This window comes from Zea mays, chromosome 1, assembly GCF_902167145.1.
Source record: "Zea mays cultivar B73 chromosome 1, Zm-B73-REFERENCE-NAM-5.0, whole genome shotgun sequence".
Lineage (NCBI taxonomy): Eukaryota > Viridiplantae > Streptophyta > Magnoliopsida > Poales > Poaceae > Zea > Zea mays.
Window position 1 is genome coordinate 242408920 of NC_050096.1, and position 20374 is coordinate 242429293.

General features: G+C 40.0%; 2 protein-coding genes across 5 annotated transcripts; one reads left to right on the plus strand and one right to left on the minus strand.

The window, feature by feature from the left end:
- Positions 1 to 233: 233 nt before the first annotated feature.
- Positions 234 to 1800, plus strand: LOC100272764 (uncharacterized). Its single transcript, NM_001147217.1, is given in 4 exon segments — positions 234 to 498; positions 592 to 774; positions 907 to 1072; positions 1212 to 1800. Coding segments are annotated over 4 exon segments (987 nt in total). The 5' UTR covers positions 234 to 273; the 3' UTR covers positions 1625 to 1800.
- Positions 1801 to 4588: 2788 nt separating this feature from the next.
- On the minus strand, positions 4589 to 19721 carry LOC103643524 (ABC transporter G family member 25). Of its 4 annotated transcripts, none has more exons than XM_008666697.2 (16): positions 19351 to 19721; positions 19127 to 19203; positions 15306 to 15575; positions 14887 to 14950; positions 14635 to 14778; positions 14509 to 14543; positions 14080 to 14153; positions 13053 to 13223; positions 12497 to 12936; positions 10944 to 11240; positions 10142 to 10588; positions 9923 to 10071; positions 8408 to 8697; positions 8208 to 8332; positions 5918 to 6070; positions 4589 to 5378 (listed from the first exon to the last, which is right to left on the minus strand). In XM_008666697.2, exons 1-15 carry the CDS (start codon positions 19593 to 19595, stop codon positions 5920 to 5922), a joined length of 2979 nt encoding a protein of 992 aa, XP_008664919.1. In that variant the 5' UTR covers positions 19596 to 19721; the 3' UTR covers positions 4589 to 5378; positions 5918 to 5919. The 4 variants fall into 4 exon arrangements, with proteins under 4 accessions (XP_008664919.1, XP_035820170.1, XP_020402359.1 ...); XM_035964277.1 differs by having other exon boundaries at positions 4589 to 5373; positions 19351 to 19676; XM_020546770.3 differs by lacking the exons at positions 19127 to 19203; positions 19351 to 19721 and adding an exon at positions 16342 to 16511 and having other exon boundaries at positions 4589 to 5373.
- Between the last annotated feature and the right edge of the window lie 653 nt (positions 19722 to 20374).

The following is a 20374-nucleotide window of genomic DNA, read 5'->3' on the forward strand; positions in this document are numbered from 1 at the left end:
CATCTTCCGGCCGGGTGTGCTTGCAGTCCAATCAGTTATTTTTTTAAAGAAAAAAAACTTTCTAACCGCCGGAGATTGGAGACCATTGCACGCTGTACAGCCGTCGCCGAATTAGCCTACTACTACCCGATATATTCCGTAGTGGGTCGCTTTTACCGCCTATATAAGAACAAGGCAGAGCAGAGGAAACTGTGGAGTGAGTGAGCAAGCCGGCCGGCCCAGTACACTACAGTGTGCGGAGACAAGCAATAGCTTGCTGATCGAGCAGGAACGATGGAGCACTCTTTATATTATTACTGCCGCAGCTGGTTGCTTGTATGCTCCTCGGTTCTCGCGCTGTGCCTCGGTAGCCGGGGCCAGCTGACACCGGGTTTCTACCGCAGCACTTGCCCTCAGCTGTACTACACCGTGCAGCGCCACGTGTTCGACGCCATGCGAGCTGAGATGAGGATGGGCGCCTCCCTCCTCAGGCTGCACTTCCACGACTGCTTCGTCAATGTAATCGTAATATATATATAGCAGCAACGTTCTTTTCATCTTTACTCATGGTGACGACGACGAATATAGTTACTGAAACGCTACGGCACGCAGGGGTGTGACGCTTCCATCCTCTTGGACGGCGACGACGGCGAGAAGTTCGCACTGCCCAACCGGAACTCGGTCAGAGGGTTCGAGGTCATCGACGCCATAAAGGCGGATCTCGAGAGCGTCTGCCCGGAGGTGGTGTCGTGCGCTGACATCGTAGCCCTTGCCGCCAGCTATGGAGTCCTCTTTGTAAGCGCGCTACGTACTCGATCAGTCGATCGTAGTCGTACTAGTATATATCTCCTTCCTTCTGTCTGTCTGTCTGTCAGTTCATTCTGTCCGAACATTATTCATCAGTTCTATTTTTATTTTCCCCCACAGAGTGGAGGGCCTTACTACGATGTGCTTCTGGGGAGAAGGGACGGGCTGGTGGCCAACCAGTCAGGAGCCAACAGTGGTCTGCCTTCGCCGTTCGAGCCCATCGACTCCATCATTCACAAGTTCGCCGCCGTCGACCTCAACACGACCGACGTCGTGGTCTTGTCAGGTAGTATAATATAAAACAGCCTCCATCGTCGCTAGCTCTGTGATCTGATTCTGCAGGAGCAGGGCCTCCTCCTCCTCCTCATGCATGTATATGCATGCATGTGATCTCATTAACTTGGAAAAATAAAAATAATGGACAGGAGCCCACACGATCGGGCGAGCCCGGTGCGCGCTGTTCAGCAACCGCCTGTCCAACTTCTCGGCCACGGAGTCGGTGGACCCGACGCTGGACGCCGGCCTCGCCGAGAGCCTGCAGAGCCTCTGCGCGGGCGGCGACGGCAACCAGACCTCGGCGCTGGACGTCAGCACCCCCAACGCGTTCGACAACGCCTACTACAAGAACCTCCTGCTGGAGAAGGGCCTCCTGTCCTCCGACCAGGGCCTCTTCTCCAGCCCGGAAGGCGTCGCCAGGACGAAAGCTCTGGTGGAGACCTACAGCCAGGACAGCGAGCACTTCTTCTGCCATTTCGCCTCGTCCATGATCAAGATGGGCAACATCCCGCTCACGGCCTCCGACGGCGAGATCCGCAAGAACTGCAGAGTAGCGAACTAATTATTAATAGAAAGTCACGACGATCATCCGATATCTCACTGTTATTTCTCGTTTGTTTGTGTCAACTGTGAAGGCAGGCACCTACGTAAGGTTTATGGGTGCGACGTTAAGCATGCAGCTACACTAGATGCTTAAGAATAAGGACACTGTAAATGTCCAAATTGGTCCCACATGTCAAACACAGTTGTCCTTTTCATGAAAGAAAAAACGGAAATTTCAAAATGTTACCGGGATGAAAAGCCCACGTGCCGTTGTTAGTACTAAATACTCCCTCTGTTTTAATTTATAGTTCATTTAATTTTTTACAACAAATTTAATCGTCTCTTGTCTTGTTCAAAATAAAATATAATTATTATTAAATTTTGCTGTGATATTATTTAGCATTCGATATACTTTAAGTTTGAATTTGGATTTTTTATTTTTAAAAAAAATGAATAAGACAAACCGATCAAACTTGACATAAAAAAATGAGACGAATTATAAATTAGGACGGAAAGAGTACATGTTATACTTCTTCTATTAACGTGGCAAAAAAAGCAGCCACAGACTTTGTCCCATCAATAATTATTAGCCGAGATTTCATTACTAAAAGGAAACAATTTATCAACGCCCATTCGAGTTTGTCTACCACATTATATTATATACCACACTAAAAATTAATATCGATCTATTTAAATTTATTATCGCTGATACTCGAGGGTGAATTATTATCGTTATCATTTATATAACATTTCATTTAGATAAACTAAATGCTTAAGTAAAATATGCAACAATAATAAATATATAATTATATAATTATAGACCACATCAATCATGTTAAGATATATTTTACATTTAAATAATCATAACTTGGATAAGTTAAGATTGTACTAAAATTCTTCTGATCTTTTTCCTGCTACGTTTTTTTGGTGAAACCATCTGTCACTTAGTAATTAGTTAATATGATTCAAATATCACGTAATCCCTATGGGGCTCTCTTTCTCTCATAAAATAATAGTCAATTTTAATGTGTTTGGTACATGCATGAAACATTGTGTTGTTAAATAAGTAGCACCAATATAATCACACCATAATTTAGTGCAAGGGGTGCATGAATACTTAGCTCTTTATGGTGAATGGCACAAGCAGCGTGGGTCCCAGACGCCATCATTCAGGCTATATAGACCCCTGGCCTTCGTATCTTAGGGCTCGGCGCGACTCGTCGTCTTGTGCCCTATCAACAGTCTACGCACTCAGGTCTAGTCCCAATAGGTCATGAGTGTGCCACAAGCCGAGGGGCGCGCGGGCCATAAATGTGTCGTAGTCTGAGGGGTTCGTAGGTCATGATTGGGAAGCGGACCGACCTCCATTGTGGCTTGGCGCCAAGCGTAGTTAATGCGGCCGATCATTTATGATGAATCAGTTTTGGGCCGGGCGCGGGATCCACTCCAGTGGTTTGCCTCCGACACGCTCGACCCCTTGTCAGGTTCCACCACGCCCGACCCCGGGCTCGACCACGAGGTTCGTCCGGGGGCGAGTGCCTCCAGGTTAGACGTTATCCATCTCCTCCAGCTTACCAACGGCCCCCGGCGGCTAGAGGTTTTTCCCAATGCGTTCTCTGGCTGATGGGTCCTAGGGACCGAGGATCGTATCCCCGACACATCAATGCCTTAATTGATGTGACACTTGGCGTTTGCCCCTCCTCTTCTTGGATGTGGTCTTGTTTAGTCAATTATCCCTAGTGTAACCCTTCTCCTCACAGGTAAGCATCCCCTTTTCTTTGTTCTTTCCATTCAATGTTGAAAAAGATGTCTTCTACTTGTAAAGGTACACTCATGATATTAATCTTGCAAATCGAACCATATCTTCGTTTTCGAAGGATGGTATGAATAGTTGATCATCTTCTTCTTCATATTACTTCTCTTCGCTCGGGAAACTTTTGTTGCCCTTCATCTTTTCATGCTCTTTACATGTGAAAGGAAACGCGAGCAAGCGCTATCACCCAAGGCTAGAACCATCCCGCGGGCAGCATATGCCTACTTTTGCAGTTCCAGGCCACCGGGCTACCTTTCTACCAAAAAGTAAAATAAAAATATCTAAAAACAGCACTGACATTGACCATCCTCCAAAAACAGGCTTCGTTCCGGTAAACGTGAATTCTGGCATGTTTGGAACTCTATTTCTTAAAACCATAGTTTATAATACCACAGTTTATTGTATGCCATGACATACATATAATATATTTTACATCAGTTCAATCTAACACCTGTACGGAGATACAATATTTCAGTTATAGTGTAGAAGAGAAGATTACATCTGTGTGCAAACAAAAAACTTTAGTCTAAACCAAAGTTTTTTTATCCTAAAAATGACATGGTATATGTAAAACCATGGTTTAAAATACAAAGTTTTTAGATTGCTTTCAAACATCTTTTACTCTAAAATACTATATGCTCAAATACCACGGTATTATCTTGGAACTAAGAAAATACTATGTTTCCAAATAGACCCTCAGAGATTACATGGCTCAAGCTAAAAACTTATAGCATAGTTATGGGGAACGGTTTGTCAGAACTTTGAATATTTTTAATTCATAGTAAACTGTAACAGATGTATAAAAATGAACATATCTGATGCACATGAACCTTTAGTGCATATTGGTTGTACATAAACTAACAAAGTTCACAAAAAATCTAAAAAAAATTATACATATTCTTTCCACTATACTCTAATTATATATAAAATTTCAAGTTAAATTAGTATTACATAAAGAGTAATAAAAAAGATAAAATTTCTGACAAGTTTAAATTAGAAAATTGCCTAAAATGTTCTCAATTTTTATTACAACTAAAGTATAACTAATTTGAACTTAAATTTTGTATATAATTAGAGTAGAGTAGAAATAATATGTATAAATTTTTTAGAATTATTTTTTGTGAATTTTGATAGTTCATGTACACCAAAAGCTTATATACACCAGATATGTTCCCATAAAAGAACTGTGTCCATATACATTAGGAAAATATTGGTTTACATTCCATTCTCACGGGATTACGGACAACAATTGTAGATACAAAATTCAGTATATATTTGTTTTGCTCTACTCCCGAGTGCAGCTTCCTATATGAGATAGTCTTCTTTCATGTAGTATATATATCAAACAAAATAATCAAAGGTGTACAGTAAGATAAAACTCTACGCTATCCCTCTTGTCCATAAGATGACAAGACCCTTCTTTTTTTTGAAATGTCACCGGAGGATGTGTTCCCCCAAATTTATTTTATTTCAAAATTTGAAGGGCCTGATTACATTTGAGCTGGCACAAAATGTTTTGTCGGCGTGGAGGAGAGAGGCTTTGCTTTGGCAGAGTTGCATTACATAGTTAAACAAATTGCACCAGAGATCTGCTATGGCTCTGGAGGCTACTGGCATTCTGAGACGCCAAAGTTGAGCCTCAATTTTACAAGCTGCTAAGACCTGCTGCAGGGATTGAGTTTCATTCCTGGAGACGATACCATTCCAACGCTTCCAAAGCTGCCAGCAGCATAATGCAATGAAAGTTCCAAACTGCTCCTCAGGGATGGAACTCCGTCCGGTATAACTCGCTGATCGGTTGATCAGTAGGCCATGAAAAAACAATTGCCTCCAAGAAGGCCACAGCAAAACCACAGCGGAAGATGATTTGATCAGAAGTTTCATCTTCAATATTACACACTTCACAAATTGGAGAATAGACAATGTTCTTGAACAGGTTGTGACGACACTGGATCCTGCCCTGCAGGAGAAGCTAGATGAAGAACCGGACCCTTGACAGCGTTGGGCTTTTGCAGACAAAATATTTCGATCACGAAACTTCATCGTTAAAGTAATATTTCCACTTTATAAGACAATTTAGCTTTTCTAAATATATAGGTTTTAATATGCACTAAGATATACACTATGTCTAAATGCATAATAAAAGGGCAACAACTGCTATGCAAGCAGTCCTTCTGTGCAAGCGTGCAAGCAAGCTATCTGATCCATTAGATTACGATCCAACCACAGATACAATCATGGTTTGTCAGGGGTTTTTTTATAAAGATTAATGGGCTGGTGGTGGAAGGGTTTAAGTGTTAAATGTGACCTACGGTTGGATCACGATCTAATGGATCAGATGGTTTGCTTGCACTCTTGCACAGAAGGACTGCTTGCATAGCAGTCGTTGCCTAATAAAAGTAATGTACCTAGAAAAACATAAACGCCTTATAGTTTAGAATTGTGGGAGCAGTAACATAGATGTGAAGTGAAAAAAAAAAGAAGCGTATGTATACTTACATCTATTTCAACTTTAACATGCTAAGAAACGCAACAAGACGGAAGAGCACACCATAGAGTATAATAATGGTGATGCAAAGATTAAAATCGTTGATATCATAGTCCCCTTGGATCAATGCTCCACATCTAGTGATGAGCCACACACCTGAATATCTGAAGACAAAACCGTGTTAGGCAAAAGATGGCAAAGTTTGACACTGCTTGTACAAGTTTAAAGACATGAGAATGGTGGTTGAGTAAGGAAATCGTAGAAGTTCAAAAAAAATTAATCCCTCCCTTCCAAATTATAAGGCAATTTGGCTTTTGTAGATACATTGTTTTACTATTTATCTAGACATAGTATATTAGTACACATCTAAGTGTGTAGCAAAAGCTATAGATCTAAAATAAGCCAAAACACATTATAATTTTGAATAGAGGGAGTAATTTAACAAGTTGCTTTCTTGGGAAAATCTAACACCATTATTTTCACCAAAGACAAACATACATACACTGAATGGCCGATAAATACTTTGAGGTTTAGTCGATAATTTCAGGTTATATGATGATGATAGTTGAGTCAAAATTTAGGTTGTGTAACACCTGAAGTTCAAAAACATGAGATCTTGGCTGAATGAAGTGGTTCAGAGCTACTCCGTTTGTTTTCTATATGTCGTGTTAGTTTTGTCCTAAGTCAATCATTTCTATATTTCACAATAACTTTTTAAAAATTGTATAGGTTAATAATATGAATATATGAGATATGACTTTGGCACTCCAACATATGAGGAAGATTTTAGTTTAAATGGTCAAGTAGTGCTCAGAAATGATACCTATCAATATTTATGATCAATGCTACCTGCTACACAGAGACGTGGAAATTGATGAAGATGTTAGCCATATAATGGCATTCTAAAGCTATGTATCTAGAAAAGCCAAAATGCCTTATATTTTTAAATAGAGGGAGTAATTTAACATTTTTTCTTTCTTTAGAAAATGTAACACCAACTTCACCAAAGACATACACTAAATGACCGATTGACACATTAAGGACTAGTTCAATAATTCAAGGTTATATGATGATGATAGTTGAGTCAAAATATCGGTTGTGTAACACCTGATATTCGAAAACATGAGATTTTGGCTGAATGAAGTGGTTCATAGCTACTCCGTCTGTTGTATATATGTCGTGTTAGTTTTTTCTTAAGTCAAACATTTCTATATTTTACAATAATTTTTAAAAAAAACGTATAGGTTAACAACATGATTATATGAGATGTGACTTCAGTACTACTACACATGAGGAGGGAGATGTTAGTTTGGAAGATCAAGTAGTGGTTAGAAAGGATACCTTTCGGTATTTAGGATCAATGCTACAAAAAGACAAGAATATTGATGATGTTAGCAATATAATCAAAATAGAGTGAATGAAGTAGCGTCAAGTATCTGACGTGCTATATGACAAGAGGTACCACACAAGCTAAAAGGCAAGTTCTATAGTACAGCGATTTGTATGGTTGGCCTATAAAAGACGACTATTCAGTAAATAAGTGCTAGGTTATGTTGGATTTGTGGCCATACAAGAAGAGATCAAGTTTGAAACGATGATATACGTTATAGGCTAGAGATAACACCAATTACAAGTTGTCGAACACCGAATGAGATGGTTTGGACATGTCCAAAGGAGACCTCTAGAGGCACCAATATATAGTGGGATCATAAGACGCGATACGATGGAAAGAAAGACAGAAAGGCCAATGTTGATATGAGAAGAGGGCAAGAGGCAGTAAAATAAGACTTAAAAGAATAAAATATACCCAACGATTTAGCCTTGAACAATAGTGCATGAAAAACAACCATCCATATGCCTTAACATTGACTTCGCTTATGTTGGGTTTTAACTCTAACCTATCCAACTTACTTGGGACTAAAAGACTTTGTTGTTATCACTGTATAGGTTAACAACATAAGATTTATGTTTTTAGATTCACTATAAGGAATACTTTTATAATAATATAATTCAGATGTTTGTGAAACTACATGGTTTTTTAAAATTGATGGCCAAAGTTAGGAATGTTTGAATTAGGACAAATCTAATACAACATATAAAAAACCGATGGAGTAGTTTCTTTTGAATATGAAAATTCTGGAGTTTTTTCTTGTGTGTTAATAAACGAAGCGATCATAATAGTTTTCCTGCTATCCACACATTTGATTAACAATGCCATCAACAAGTTCTGTAACTTCCCGGTAAAAAAAACAAGTTCTGTAACTACAAGATGACTGCTGATTAAAGAAACAGAGTACTAACTTTTTTGCTCCTGCAATGATGAATGCTTCTAGAGCCCACTTTGGATAGCACAATTCCCTTATAACCCTCGGAAGGTCAGGTTTAGTGCCCACCAGGACCAGAACAACAGGTACTATTGCAGAGCTCTACAACATTATAGTTCATTAGCCACCTTCAGTAGAGTTAATATCATGATTACAAAAAAGAGATGCCCTACTTACCAACTGTGCTAATCCGAGCTCAAACCAAATAGCAAAAGAGTAACCTATGCCGGTTACACAATAAATTAGGGCCAGTAAAACCAAATAATTGTCTCTAAGAGTCGACCGTGGGTTATTGAAGAAATAAAATGTTGAGAGAAATATGATTGGCTTAACGGCAGTATTGAAATGGTCAACAGTATCTCTTGCAAGAAAGTAAGCTAGAGAGCTCATGCCAGATTCTCTCTCCCTCCAATATTGCAATTTTTCAGGTGAAAATGACCGCAATGACGCAAGCTGGCATAGCAGTGCTGCAATAAGCAAATTGGGATTAGCTAAAATGTTACTGTAACATATCTTACAGGGGACAAAAATTACATTGTAATTACAATCAATAGACTGGAAAAGGGATAAAGTTTGCTAAAATTTTCTTTGACTGAATTAACAATTAAGACTTATGGGGCTATGGTAGGATTCCGGATTCCCATTGTCAAATGGTGCACTATTACGATTTACGAACATGAACTTGGCTATGATTTGCCTATTGCTAAATGCTAATAGATGAGTTGTTATAGTTCATATAGTGAATAGAAGCACATATTGGAAAAAGAAAGAACAGATATACCCAGCCATGGACAAAAAAGGGTATTATTTTGACCTTTTTTTGCTTGTGCTTGAGTCACCGGGCTCGAAGCATCCTCTCCACATTTATGGGAAAAGGCTTGTCTTGGTTTATCCCTCCTCCAAACTCAACTCATGTGAGAGCCTCCGGCACTAGGTCTACTTGTATTATATCTGATAAACATATTATCCTAAAAAGTGTGTTTTAAAGTGCCATAGACTTATAGCCACTATCAGCTAGTGAAATATACATATCTTGGTGTGAGTGGGTGTGTCTTGTATGGATTCCTTTCCTATTTTTTGCTCTTAATATAATGACGTGCAGTTGTCCCACATGCTCGAGACAAAAAATACATATCTTGTAGTTCAGCGTTGTATTGTTTGCTAGGGAAAAAGATCACTTTTGGACCCTAGCTAGTCTAAAATAGGGCAGACCTAGTACCGCAGTCTCCCGCATGAGTGGGATCTGAACAAGGGATCAACCGAGCCAAGACTTTCCCTCACAAATGGAGATAAGCTGCTTTGAGTCCACGGTCTAGTGACTCACTGAGATAGTACTAGGCCTACCCTTAGTCTATACAGAACAAAAGAATAACATTAGTTCGTTGAAAACAAATTCAACTTCCATGATGCCTTCGTTCTCCAACCACCTCAAGTAAATATGACAAGCAAAGACACAACAAGAGAAGACAAACCTTTTCCAAATTTATTTTAAATTAAAGAAGCATAATTACAATGATATTGAATATCAGAAGTTAGTTTATATTTACTAAAAGCTATTGATAATTTTATAGGATCTCCATTAAGTCTATGACTATGATAACCCCTTTTTCACAACAGGGCAGCCCTTTTTTTGTTCCTTGAATAGTTTATGTAAATTTACTAATCTGAAAACAACAAAAGATGCTGACTTACAAACTGCCATTATGGTATATCCATAAGAAGCTACACCGAATGAATCATCTCGAACTCTAGCAATTGTACCAATGCATATACCAGCAATACACAATATTAGGTAATCAACGGCCTGCTGTGTAGCTTCACGCAACCTTTGCTTTGCTACCCTGAAACATTTTGACAGTATAGTCATAGATTGATTAACACATGCAGAAACTATCACAGAAAACAATTTACCTCCCCAAATAGTACCCATATTGTGCAAACACACCAGGTGTTTTCCTTTCCAGTAATTCATTTGATTGACTCAGATTACGGTGCACAGAATCTGTATTTTCTGACTGTTCTTCTGAAGACTGTTCGCTAGAAATGGACCGAACAGTATATAACTCACGAATTGTATCGATGTTCTCAAGGTCCTTCTGCAAATCATCTGGAACTTCATAACCATTATGTAGCATCCAAAGGAGTGGCAAGTGTTTAGGTGTGACATTTCCCCTCATTTTTGTCTTTACTATTCCCTCTAAAATGTCAATGAAATAGTCTGGAGGATTCTCACGGTCTGGCACCTTGATCCCCAGACCTGCGAAGTACGTTTCAACTTCATATATAGGTCCATGATAAGCAATAAGGCCACCTCTTGCCAAAAGGACAAAGTCATCAAACATGTTGAACAAAGTATAGCTGTGTAAAACATTGACGAGTGTCAAGCTTATATGTCAATAAATACAAAAGGAAGCATAGTTTTTAATTAGATGTGTAAAATGACAGATCAGCCTTTTGGGTCTTCGGATACATGTATTTTCTGAGCACTACAATGTACGTGGATGATTTTTCACAAGCTGTTAGCACAAAGTAATAGGTGATCTCAAACAAGGAATGCAAACTTTTTTAGGCCCATTGACCAATGGATGTTACAGATATTTATTGGAAATTTTTGCATGCAAGCAGAATCAAATTTAGTTGAAGATAGGGAGCACATCAATTCATACTGAAAGGAGACAAATTGGCGATTACTAATTACATGTTTACAACATACCTCGGTTGGTGAACCACTGCACAAACATTTACACCTTCAAGTGCTTCATGTCGAAGTGCCCTTAGAAGTAGCTGAGAGGAAGCACTGTCTAAACCTGTAGTTGGCTCGTCTAATATCAGAAGAGATGGTTCCATAACCATTTCAATCCCAACATTAACACGTTTCCTTTGTCCTCCAGAAATGCCCCGCTTCTCCACAGTCCCAACGAGAGAATTTCTAATTTCTTTAAGCCCTAATGACTCAATAACCCGTTCAAGAATTCTAACCTTATGAGATCTTGACATGCCTTTGCTTAACCTAGTCCACAAAATAATACTGATTGTTATAATAAACAATTTACTTTATGAAGATACCAAACAATATATATGGAAAGGGTTACTGGGATCAACTAAAGAGAGAAAGAAGTACAAAGGAGAGGCAAAGCCTGCTCCAAGAGAGACCCCCGATGCACGTACAGACGCCCTGCTCCAAGAGAAATCAACTACATTGCATTTCTTTATACTGACATAAACTCGGCCGGTAGAGGAAAGACCGCCCCACGGTATTAAATTAAGAAGAAGCTCAATCGGAGCCCCGACCGAGAAAGGTCGAAAGCTGGTCCCCTGTGCAATATGAGGATCCGCCCCCTATAGGCTAGATCTTTACTCGTGCTTTGAGCCCTCCCAGCCTCTACACGAGGATCCGGCCCCCATAGGTCATTCCATCTCGTGTGCACACGACCAAGGAAACCAACGAGTGACCTTTTTTAACCTCAGCCAGAAATTCACTCTCACTGGAATTCGAACTCAGAACCTAAGGAGTGCTACTCAGACCACCTAACCAACATAGCAAACACATAAGGCTATTCAGGTCATCACCTAGGCACATACTCGCTCGGGTCAGAACTAGATGACATTTTGGACAGCTAATTTGACCTGCAATTAGTTAAAATGTGTTGTCGGAAACATCAACTATATCTGGGGGAGGTAGTAATCGATTCAAGATGAGTGCTATGTAGCATGATTACTTTATCCATCTAAAGACAGGAAATGAAATTTAAATACTGATCATAAACCATTTCCAAAAACAAATTATTTTTTTCTTTTTCTTTTCTCGAATACACAGCTGTGTATCATTATATTATAAGGAGAAGAAAAAGGGCTAGAGCCCAGAAATAAAACAGGACACACACCCAAAACACACACGCTTACACAAGACACAACCAGGACACTTACAACCGCCGATATATCTAAAACAAATCAATATTATGTTTAACATGTTGCATGGATCGACCATGAGAAACAATATTATTACAGTATGCACATCAGGTCTTCTATCTGTTGATAAGCCTTGAAATGCTATTCCATTGTTTCTTATGGCAAGTTTAAGAAATGAACAATGCAAGTTAAAAATTCCCTTACAGGGAAAAATTAATTAAAACTAGTTTTACTTCTTGGCACTGCCAAAGGTACTAGTAATAAGTTATTCGATAAATGTTGTACTAAAACAGAATAGTGGAACAGAAAAGGAATAGACTCGGAAAGCAATTAAACTTTGTATTTTCTATCAAATACCTGCAACATGAACTAAACCACAGATTTTCCTCGACGGTCAGGTTCCCATGGACAATATCATCTTGAGGCACAAAACCAATTATCTTCTTATATGACTGCATTAATCCAGGTAACCCATTTATAAGGACTACCCCATCCTTCTTGTACCCAGACGTTTTACCTAATACAGCATTGAGAAAAGTAGTCTTTCCTGCTCCAGAAGGGCCCATTATAGCTGTGACCCTACCTGGTGAAAGTTTTCCTGTAACACATTGCAGAAGTTTCTTTTTTCCAATAGATAGCGTTAGACCTCTGAAAGCCACTTCAAGTGTTGGCCTTCGTGGCCTAATTTCAGTAGCTAGAGACACCACTCCAGAGAATGTTAATTTATCATTGTTTGTCTTCATAGCTCTATCCGTATCTGCCTGATTATAAGCATGCCCGAACCCTTCAGTGGGAACCTGAGTTAGATTTTCATGGTTTTTGGATCTGTTAGGAGTAGCTTCAGTGCCATTTAGAACTCCATTGGATGACATAGCTGATTGCTCAGGTGTATTGAAAGACAGGCATTTCTTACCTCATGCCGCAGTATAAGTTCTTTTGCCAATTTCCATCTTTCACGTGCTGCGGCTGACTTATCTGCCCTTTTTGCAGCCTTTTTACGAGATCTGGATGACATTTTTACTTGAAATGAAATGAATAGGCCAGAACAGTTGTACACCAGTAGCAAAACAAAGCCCAAGATAGCCTGAAAGAAGATCAGAAGTACAAACGGAATGTTATTAAAAAACATAATTAAATAATGAAACATCTTTGGCAACAATTAAGAAAAATCTGTGACAAACATACATACATATCCAAGCATTACAATGAGAATAATTCATAAATCATATTTTCAAGTGAAAAAAGAAATCTCGAACGCGCAGGAGAACTACGCATCATTATATTAAGAAGAAAAGGAAAAGGCCAATACAAGCCGCCACTAAGGTGGGAGCAGCAAGATTACAACAAAAAACAAACACAGTTCATCCCAACCAATAAAGTGTAAGACCAGATACCGCGCAGCCCCGCTGCGCCAGCCATACACCGTAATCGCTCCTCTTTGACTTCATGGATAATATTGGTGACACATTAGACATTGATTTCCATCTAGACAATACTTTAATAGTTTTATGGACCAAATAGAATTAGTTATATGCAATAAAATGTTGCTACAAAATGTTCCTCAATAAAGCAAGAATACTTGTAATGTTGGAGATTCTTAGGCATTAACCCTAAGTCTAGCAAAAATATATATATTTCTGCATCACAAGAGTACTGCTAAGAAAATATTTCTCAGTAAGACGAGATGATTTGGAAATAAAATTGATATACAATTTATATGTAAAGTCAAATTATGGCTACAGTATAGAATAACAACACTTTTAATCCCAAGATGAGGTTAGCTGAAACAGTATTCCAGTAAGAGTATAAGATTTAAAGCATCACTTTTGATTATTCCATTGGAGTTGTGGGTGCATATATCAATTTTGAAGTCTCAGATAAAAATACAGCAGTTAAAGACAAAAAAAAAGGAAGACAACGTGGACAGACATGCTACTTACAATTAATATAATGCCATAAAAAGTCAGATTTTCTTTTATCGCATTATCCTTGCAAGTGTTTTTCCAAAAGCACTCTGCAAATATATGTGCCGTTACTAAAGATCCATAAACACATTCAATAGGTTAAATAATGAAAACTGTAAATCCCTACAGTTTGGACAAAGTTTTGCAACACCATTTCCTATCACAGAGTCTTTGGTAGGACGGACATCTGGACTATGCAACATTTAATCAAAAGAAGGTAGTTTAAACCATAAAACCACTGGCTAGGATTTCAGGTACTCATTCTGCTCTAGGCGAAATGTTTATGTTGGAATCATAAACAAAACTTGATGGATCATAAGTTGGAACAAAAGGAAGTATACTAGGCAAGTCATAGTTATAAACTGTTGCTTCTAAATGAAAATTGTTAAAATAAGATAATCATACTCTTTTCATCGGTGGAACCTTTGCGGCAATAGTGCCTGCACAATACAAAGTGACAAATAACAATTAGCAACAGGACAAAACATCACCATAAATTATGGATAATGGCGTGTAAGAAAGAGGCAGTACCCACTGCTGCAATTGTATTTCTGGGTTGTGGATGGACAGTAGTGCCCTGGAGGGCAGAAGATATCATTAGTTGTAACAATATCAGCCCAAGAATCTGCTGCACCACATGCAGTGCTCTTTCCTGGAGTAATTTGGTAAAAATACCTGGTATAGTTTCATAAAAAAAGAAAAGTCAACTAGACAAGCGCTGAGCAGTAATAATCAAGAATATTTAATGGCAAATAAAGTGCTGGAAATGAAAATTCATCTTACGGATCACAAAGTCCAGTAGTGTCGTTCAATGTCCCAAGTGGACAATAAGCACCCAAAGGACAAGCTGGAAAACAGTTGATAGTGAATTTAAAGCAGGTAAGCAGAAACAACCATGACTGCCAAAAATAGAGTGGTGATTAATTATAGAATGAAGCATAATCTTGAGAGATAGAACAAGTTCAGCAAAAAAATGTCACATATAGTCTCAACTAAAATGTTCTCATTTGTAATTATGAATTCATCGCCTTAATGCACCAAAAGTTCAAAACATACAAAGGATTTACTTTTTTGCATATTAGAACTTTCTTGAAGAGAATTTGAAGTGTTCAAATCAATAGGGCTTCCCACAATATAATACCATTGGTTTTATGCAAAATGGGTCCAGTATGTTTGTCGGGGTTTGTTCAAAGAAAACTTACGCATCATGCATGTCAGGCCCCGAGGGCAGAAGAAACCCGGACAACATGGCCTGCAGCTCTCTGCTCTTTGCGGAACCAATTCAGCTGATGGTCCATCAGATGGTTCGGTGCCTGATACCATGCAAGCCCAGCCAGGCTGGCACCCGAGTGCCCATGAGTTTTGGTTGCAGTTCGGACTTATCCTGGGATTACTGCGACTGCTAGCATTAGCCAAGCTTTCGATGTATAACTCTATTTCAGCTTGCCCACACAACATTGCAGTCATTTGCCCTGCACAGATAACCGTCATTATGAAATATTCATGAACATCTGCTATAAGAATCCTAACAGACAGGAGTGTAGCTCAATTCAGTCTGTAATGAAAAATATGCACAATACTAGGCATGTTCCATAATACTCCCTACATTCGAAATTACGGTTCACTTTAGCTTTGTCCTAAATCAAACCTCTAGATTTTGATCCACTTTTTAGAAAAAGTATATTAACGTTCAAGTAAATATTTAGAGAACTTACAAGCTAGAGAATCAAATGGAACTAGTTCGATGTTACAAACATTAGTGCATTTCGTATAAACACAGTTAGAAAAAAAAAAAGCCAAAGTGCATTATAAGTTGGATGAAGGGAGCAGTAAAAGAAAAAACGGTAGTACTAGTTGAAAGAGGGTAGAATCTTCTATCAGCGTTTTTAATGAAAGCTGAGTATGGGTGTCTTCCTGGTAACCAGCAACTCAGCATAAACAAAAATCCGAAACCAATTACATACTTTTGCTGAGGGCCTAATCCCCTCCATGTTTCTACGGCGAAATGAAGATGAATAAATCCTGCAAAGTGCAAACCCCTCAAGCATTCGCCCTGGGAGTTCCTCTTCTTTTAATCCTAAACAGCTGGTGCACATACAAACTCCCGATTGGACACCATGGTGTCCATTGACAACAGGAATAACTTCGCAAAGAGGCCGATTGCGGTGGCGTTAACCCCAGTCCTGCTCTGCTCCTAAGAATGAGAGGAAGGGGATCGGTAGTTGGGTTCGAGCATACCGCAGCATGCGAGAACCCTCCGCCATGCTCATAGTCTCGCCCACGGGCTCCGCAGGGTGCGGCTGGAGAACGGACGGGCCGGCGGCGGCGCGGTCGCAGGCTCCCGGCGTGACAAGGTGGAGGGGAGGCGTCATTTCGGTGTCCCTGTAAAGCTGGTCCCACTTGGCAGTGACTCGAAAAGGCGCAGCTGAGGTCTTTATGCTGGGCTAAGTGAAATATTTGCCGTGTGTTTGGTTGGGTGCATGCGCCCGTGCAAAACTCTGGAGATGCAAAAATCAGACAGCTCCGTGTGTTTGGTTGCTTGGACGTGTGTCTGGGCCAGGCCACGCTCATGCAAAACATTGGCCTCAGCCAGGCTCGTGGGATACGGCCAAAAGGCGTGTTCCACGTGAGCCAGACTGCGCTCGGCCACTCGCGCTCTCCTCGCGCTCGCCTCGCGCTAGGGTTTCGCCGTCGCCTCCTCTCCCCTCCCATCTCTCCCTCTCACGTCTCTTCTCCCCCTCGAGCTCCCCCGCGAGCAAGCTCTCGCGAACAAGTGTACAATCACCTTCGTAAGTGGAGGTCTAGGTGGGTCAAGGTTTGCAAACTGAAGGACATTAGTGGCGCTCTTTGGGATGAGGATAACTTTGTCATAAGCTTAGAAGAGGGTCATTATGCTGCTTACATCAAGGTTAAGACCAATACCTTCTATTTTTCTAACCTGTTAAAGCCACTCTTCCACTTCAAATTCTCTTGTTCTAACTTGAGTTGCTAACTCAATAGGATCACCCAAAAGATGCTGATTACCTCAATAGGCCCATAGAGAACTATATGCCTATGCAAATCATATTTGGAAGTGGGGTTGCCACAGGTAAGTTTGCAATGGGTTCAAATGAGCCTTTGGGCAAGCCAACTGACATTGTTGACATCCTAGATGATGGCATTGAAGTGACCTCAAAGTTTGTTGATTGTTCCAATCTAACTAACAAGGGGAAGACTGTTGACAAGGGTACCCCTGGTGAGTCCAATGTATCCCTGAGTTCTATGGGTGTATGGGTGTAGGACATCTATATTGTCTAAGAACAGATTTGGTCCACCTGCTCTATTCCATCTATCCTAGATGCTACTTAAGAACAATGATGTATCCCTGAGTTCTATGGGTTTCCCTGTTTAAGAACAGATATGCTATAGTTTATCTGATGTGTCTCTCCTTTATCCTGATTAAGAACAGGTTTGGTACTTGAGAACAATGATGTTTCCCTGTTTGAGAACTGATATGCTACACTTGATCTGATGTGTGTGTCCTTTATGCCAATGATGATAATAAAAGTGAATATTAAGCCTACTCAGTTAGCCAGCCATTAATGACAGTCATTTATGTTGTTTTGCTGTTTTTGGTGTTTAAGAACAGATATGCTACACTTGATCTGCTTTTGGTTTTTGAGAACTGATACTCCCATCTTGACCTGATGCTATTTGGTTTAAGAACAGATTCTGTTCTGTCATCTTGAGCTAGTTACACTGTCATGTGTGGTTCTGTTCTGTCATGTGTGGTTCTGTTCTGTCATCTTGAGCTGGTTACACTGTCATGTGTGGTTCTGTTCTGTCATCTTGAGCTGGTTTTAGAACAATGATGAACTGGTTACAATGATGAACTGTTCTGTCATCTTGTTCTGTCATCTTGAGCTGAACTGAATATCTAGTAGCTGGCTACACTGTCATGTAGGATCATTTTTGATAAGATGAGGCTAATATTAATAACTATTTCAGATTTACACTTGATCTGTTTAGCTGGCTAATATCAATTTTTCTGATTTTGAGTTACTTGTAACTGATGATTTTCTTGTAACTGAATTTTAACTGATGGTATTTGCTGCACTTGATCTAAGAACAAAATTTTAACTGATGGTTTTCTTGTAACTGATGGTTTTCTTGGTGTTTGAGAAGTGAGAACATAATTTTTGGTGTTTGAGAACTAAGAACAGATACTCCTATCTCTGGCTACACTGTTTTTGGGACCAAGCCAAATTTTTGATTCAGCTGTTGTAATCCAAGCCAAATTACAACAGAACAGTGTAATTTTTGGGACCAAGCCAAATTTTTGATTCTGCACTTGATCTCGCTGTTGTAATCCAGATTACAGTGCGAAATTTGTAATTGTTTTGAAATTTGTAATTGTTTTATAACTGTGTAAATTTGTAATTGTTCTATTTTATAGCTGTGTAAATTTGTAATTGTTTTGAAATGTGTTTTAGTTTATGGCATTGTAATTTATAACTGATTAGATATGTAGTTGAGTCGTAATTTATAACTGATTAGTTTATGGCATTATAATTTATAACTGATTACAAATTTTTGATTCTGCACTTGATCTCGCTGTTGTAATCCATATTACAGTGCGAAATTTGTAATTGTTTTGAAATTTGTAATTGTTTTATAAATGTGTAAATTTGTAATTGTTCTATTTTATAACTGTGTAAATTTGTAATTGTTTTGAAATGTGTTTTAGTTTATGGCATTGTAATTTATAACTGATTAGATATGTAGTTGAGTCGTGCAACAAAACAGTAAACCAAACAGAGGCTCTGCTGATCCTGATTAATTGTGGACAAACAACCAAACAAGTAGAGTTGTTTTGGTTTGCACGAATGTATGCAGGCTATGCCCAGCCTGCATCTGGGCTTTGACCAGGATATGCTGGTCCTGACAACCAAACACACGGATAGTGTATATATCTTGCCCGCTAATTGAAATAGCTACACAAACTGATTATACCCTGATGTAACGACTGGGTCAACGTTTTTACCTCTTGTCTGCTCCATGCAGTCGGAGGCGAAGCTCGGGTCGGCGGTGTAGTCGAACGTCAGGTTGAAATCGGTTTGCCTGATGCATGGGTGGGGAGGGGCAGGGCAGCAACCTCCAAATCAGTTTCCATTGACAGACTCATGGGCAGATAGTATGGTACCCAAGCACTATTAGTAGGAGAGGAAACGAGGACGATCGACAACGGGGAACTAGTAGGCAACGTACGCGTCGGCCATGCAGAAGCCGTACTTCTTCTGCAGCTCGGCGGTGAGCTTGTCGCTGACGGACCGGAGGTCCTTCTCGAGGCCGTCCTGCGGCTGCACGACCGGCAGCGGCGGCGCGCCCTCGATCACCTGCGCGATCGGCGGCGGCGCGCGGCCGACAACGCCGCCTGGCGGTAGCTGGCATCGCGCCGGGCGGAGCAGCGACAGCGCGACGACAGAGATGAGGAGGACAACGGCGGCGCGCATGGCAGCTACCTAAGAAGCTAGACGGCGGTGACCACGGAAACACGACGGGTTATAGTCAACCGCGGCGCAATCCATCGACCCAGCGGGGACGACGAAGGGACAGCGGATATAAGTTGGGATGGAGACGCGTTCGTGTTTGCTTACGTGGCGTGCGATGACCGGGGCGCCTCTGTCGGACACGGTCAGGTGGAGTGCCTGTGCCTGCGTACGAAATTTCGATCGGACGGTGCGAAGCTTACCTGAGCCTGTCTTTCGCTTTGACCGTCGTGCTTGATTTGGCTTGCAATCCGACGCAGGAGGGAGGATTCAGCGCTTACGGGGTCATGGAAAAGCTTTTGTATTTTTGTTTAAGCTAGAGTACGGCGACTGTTCCTGCTGTCCTTAGAAGACATTGTAAATTTCTCTATCTCTACTCTTTTAAAACACCAATTTCGTGTATTATATATCATAGACGAAGTGTGTAGATATGTTTATCTCACTCATTTCTTACCTACCAATAAACCATACACCGCCAGATGGTCGTCGTGAGAAATCACTTAAACCAAATAAAACCACATACAACAGAGCGCTCGCATATTATCATCTCGCTAGTTAAAGGACGAACAACCAAGCAACCTATAAAAAAAGATTCAAGCTCCTTTTGAACTCATACTTTTTTTGGCCTTTTAGCTCTTATCAGTTTAATATGTGATATGTGAACCATTGTTCACTTTGATATTAAATTTATTTTTTTACAAGTATCAAATATAAGTGTGCTGTCATAACACGTGGATATTATA

What these genes read in the sequence shown, in the direction of transcription:
- LOC103643524 (XM_008666697.2), bottom strand. Translation starts at nt 19,595, where the DNA reads ATGCGCGCCGCCGTTGTCCTCCTCATCTCTGTCGTCGCGCTGTCGCTG. An exon ending in ATATACCATAATGGCAGTTT is followed by an intron (nt 8,698 to 9,922) that starts GTAAGTCAGCAT and finishes TGCTTATTGCAG; the next exon opens with CACTGCTATGCCAGCTTGCG. An exon ending in AGCTCGGATTAGCACAGTTG is followed by an intron (nt 8,333 to 8,407) that starts GTAAGTAGGGCA and finishes ATAATGTTGTAG; the next exon opens with AGCTCTGCAATAGTACCTGT.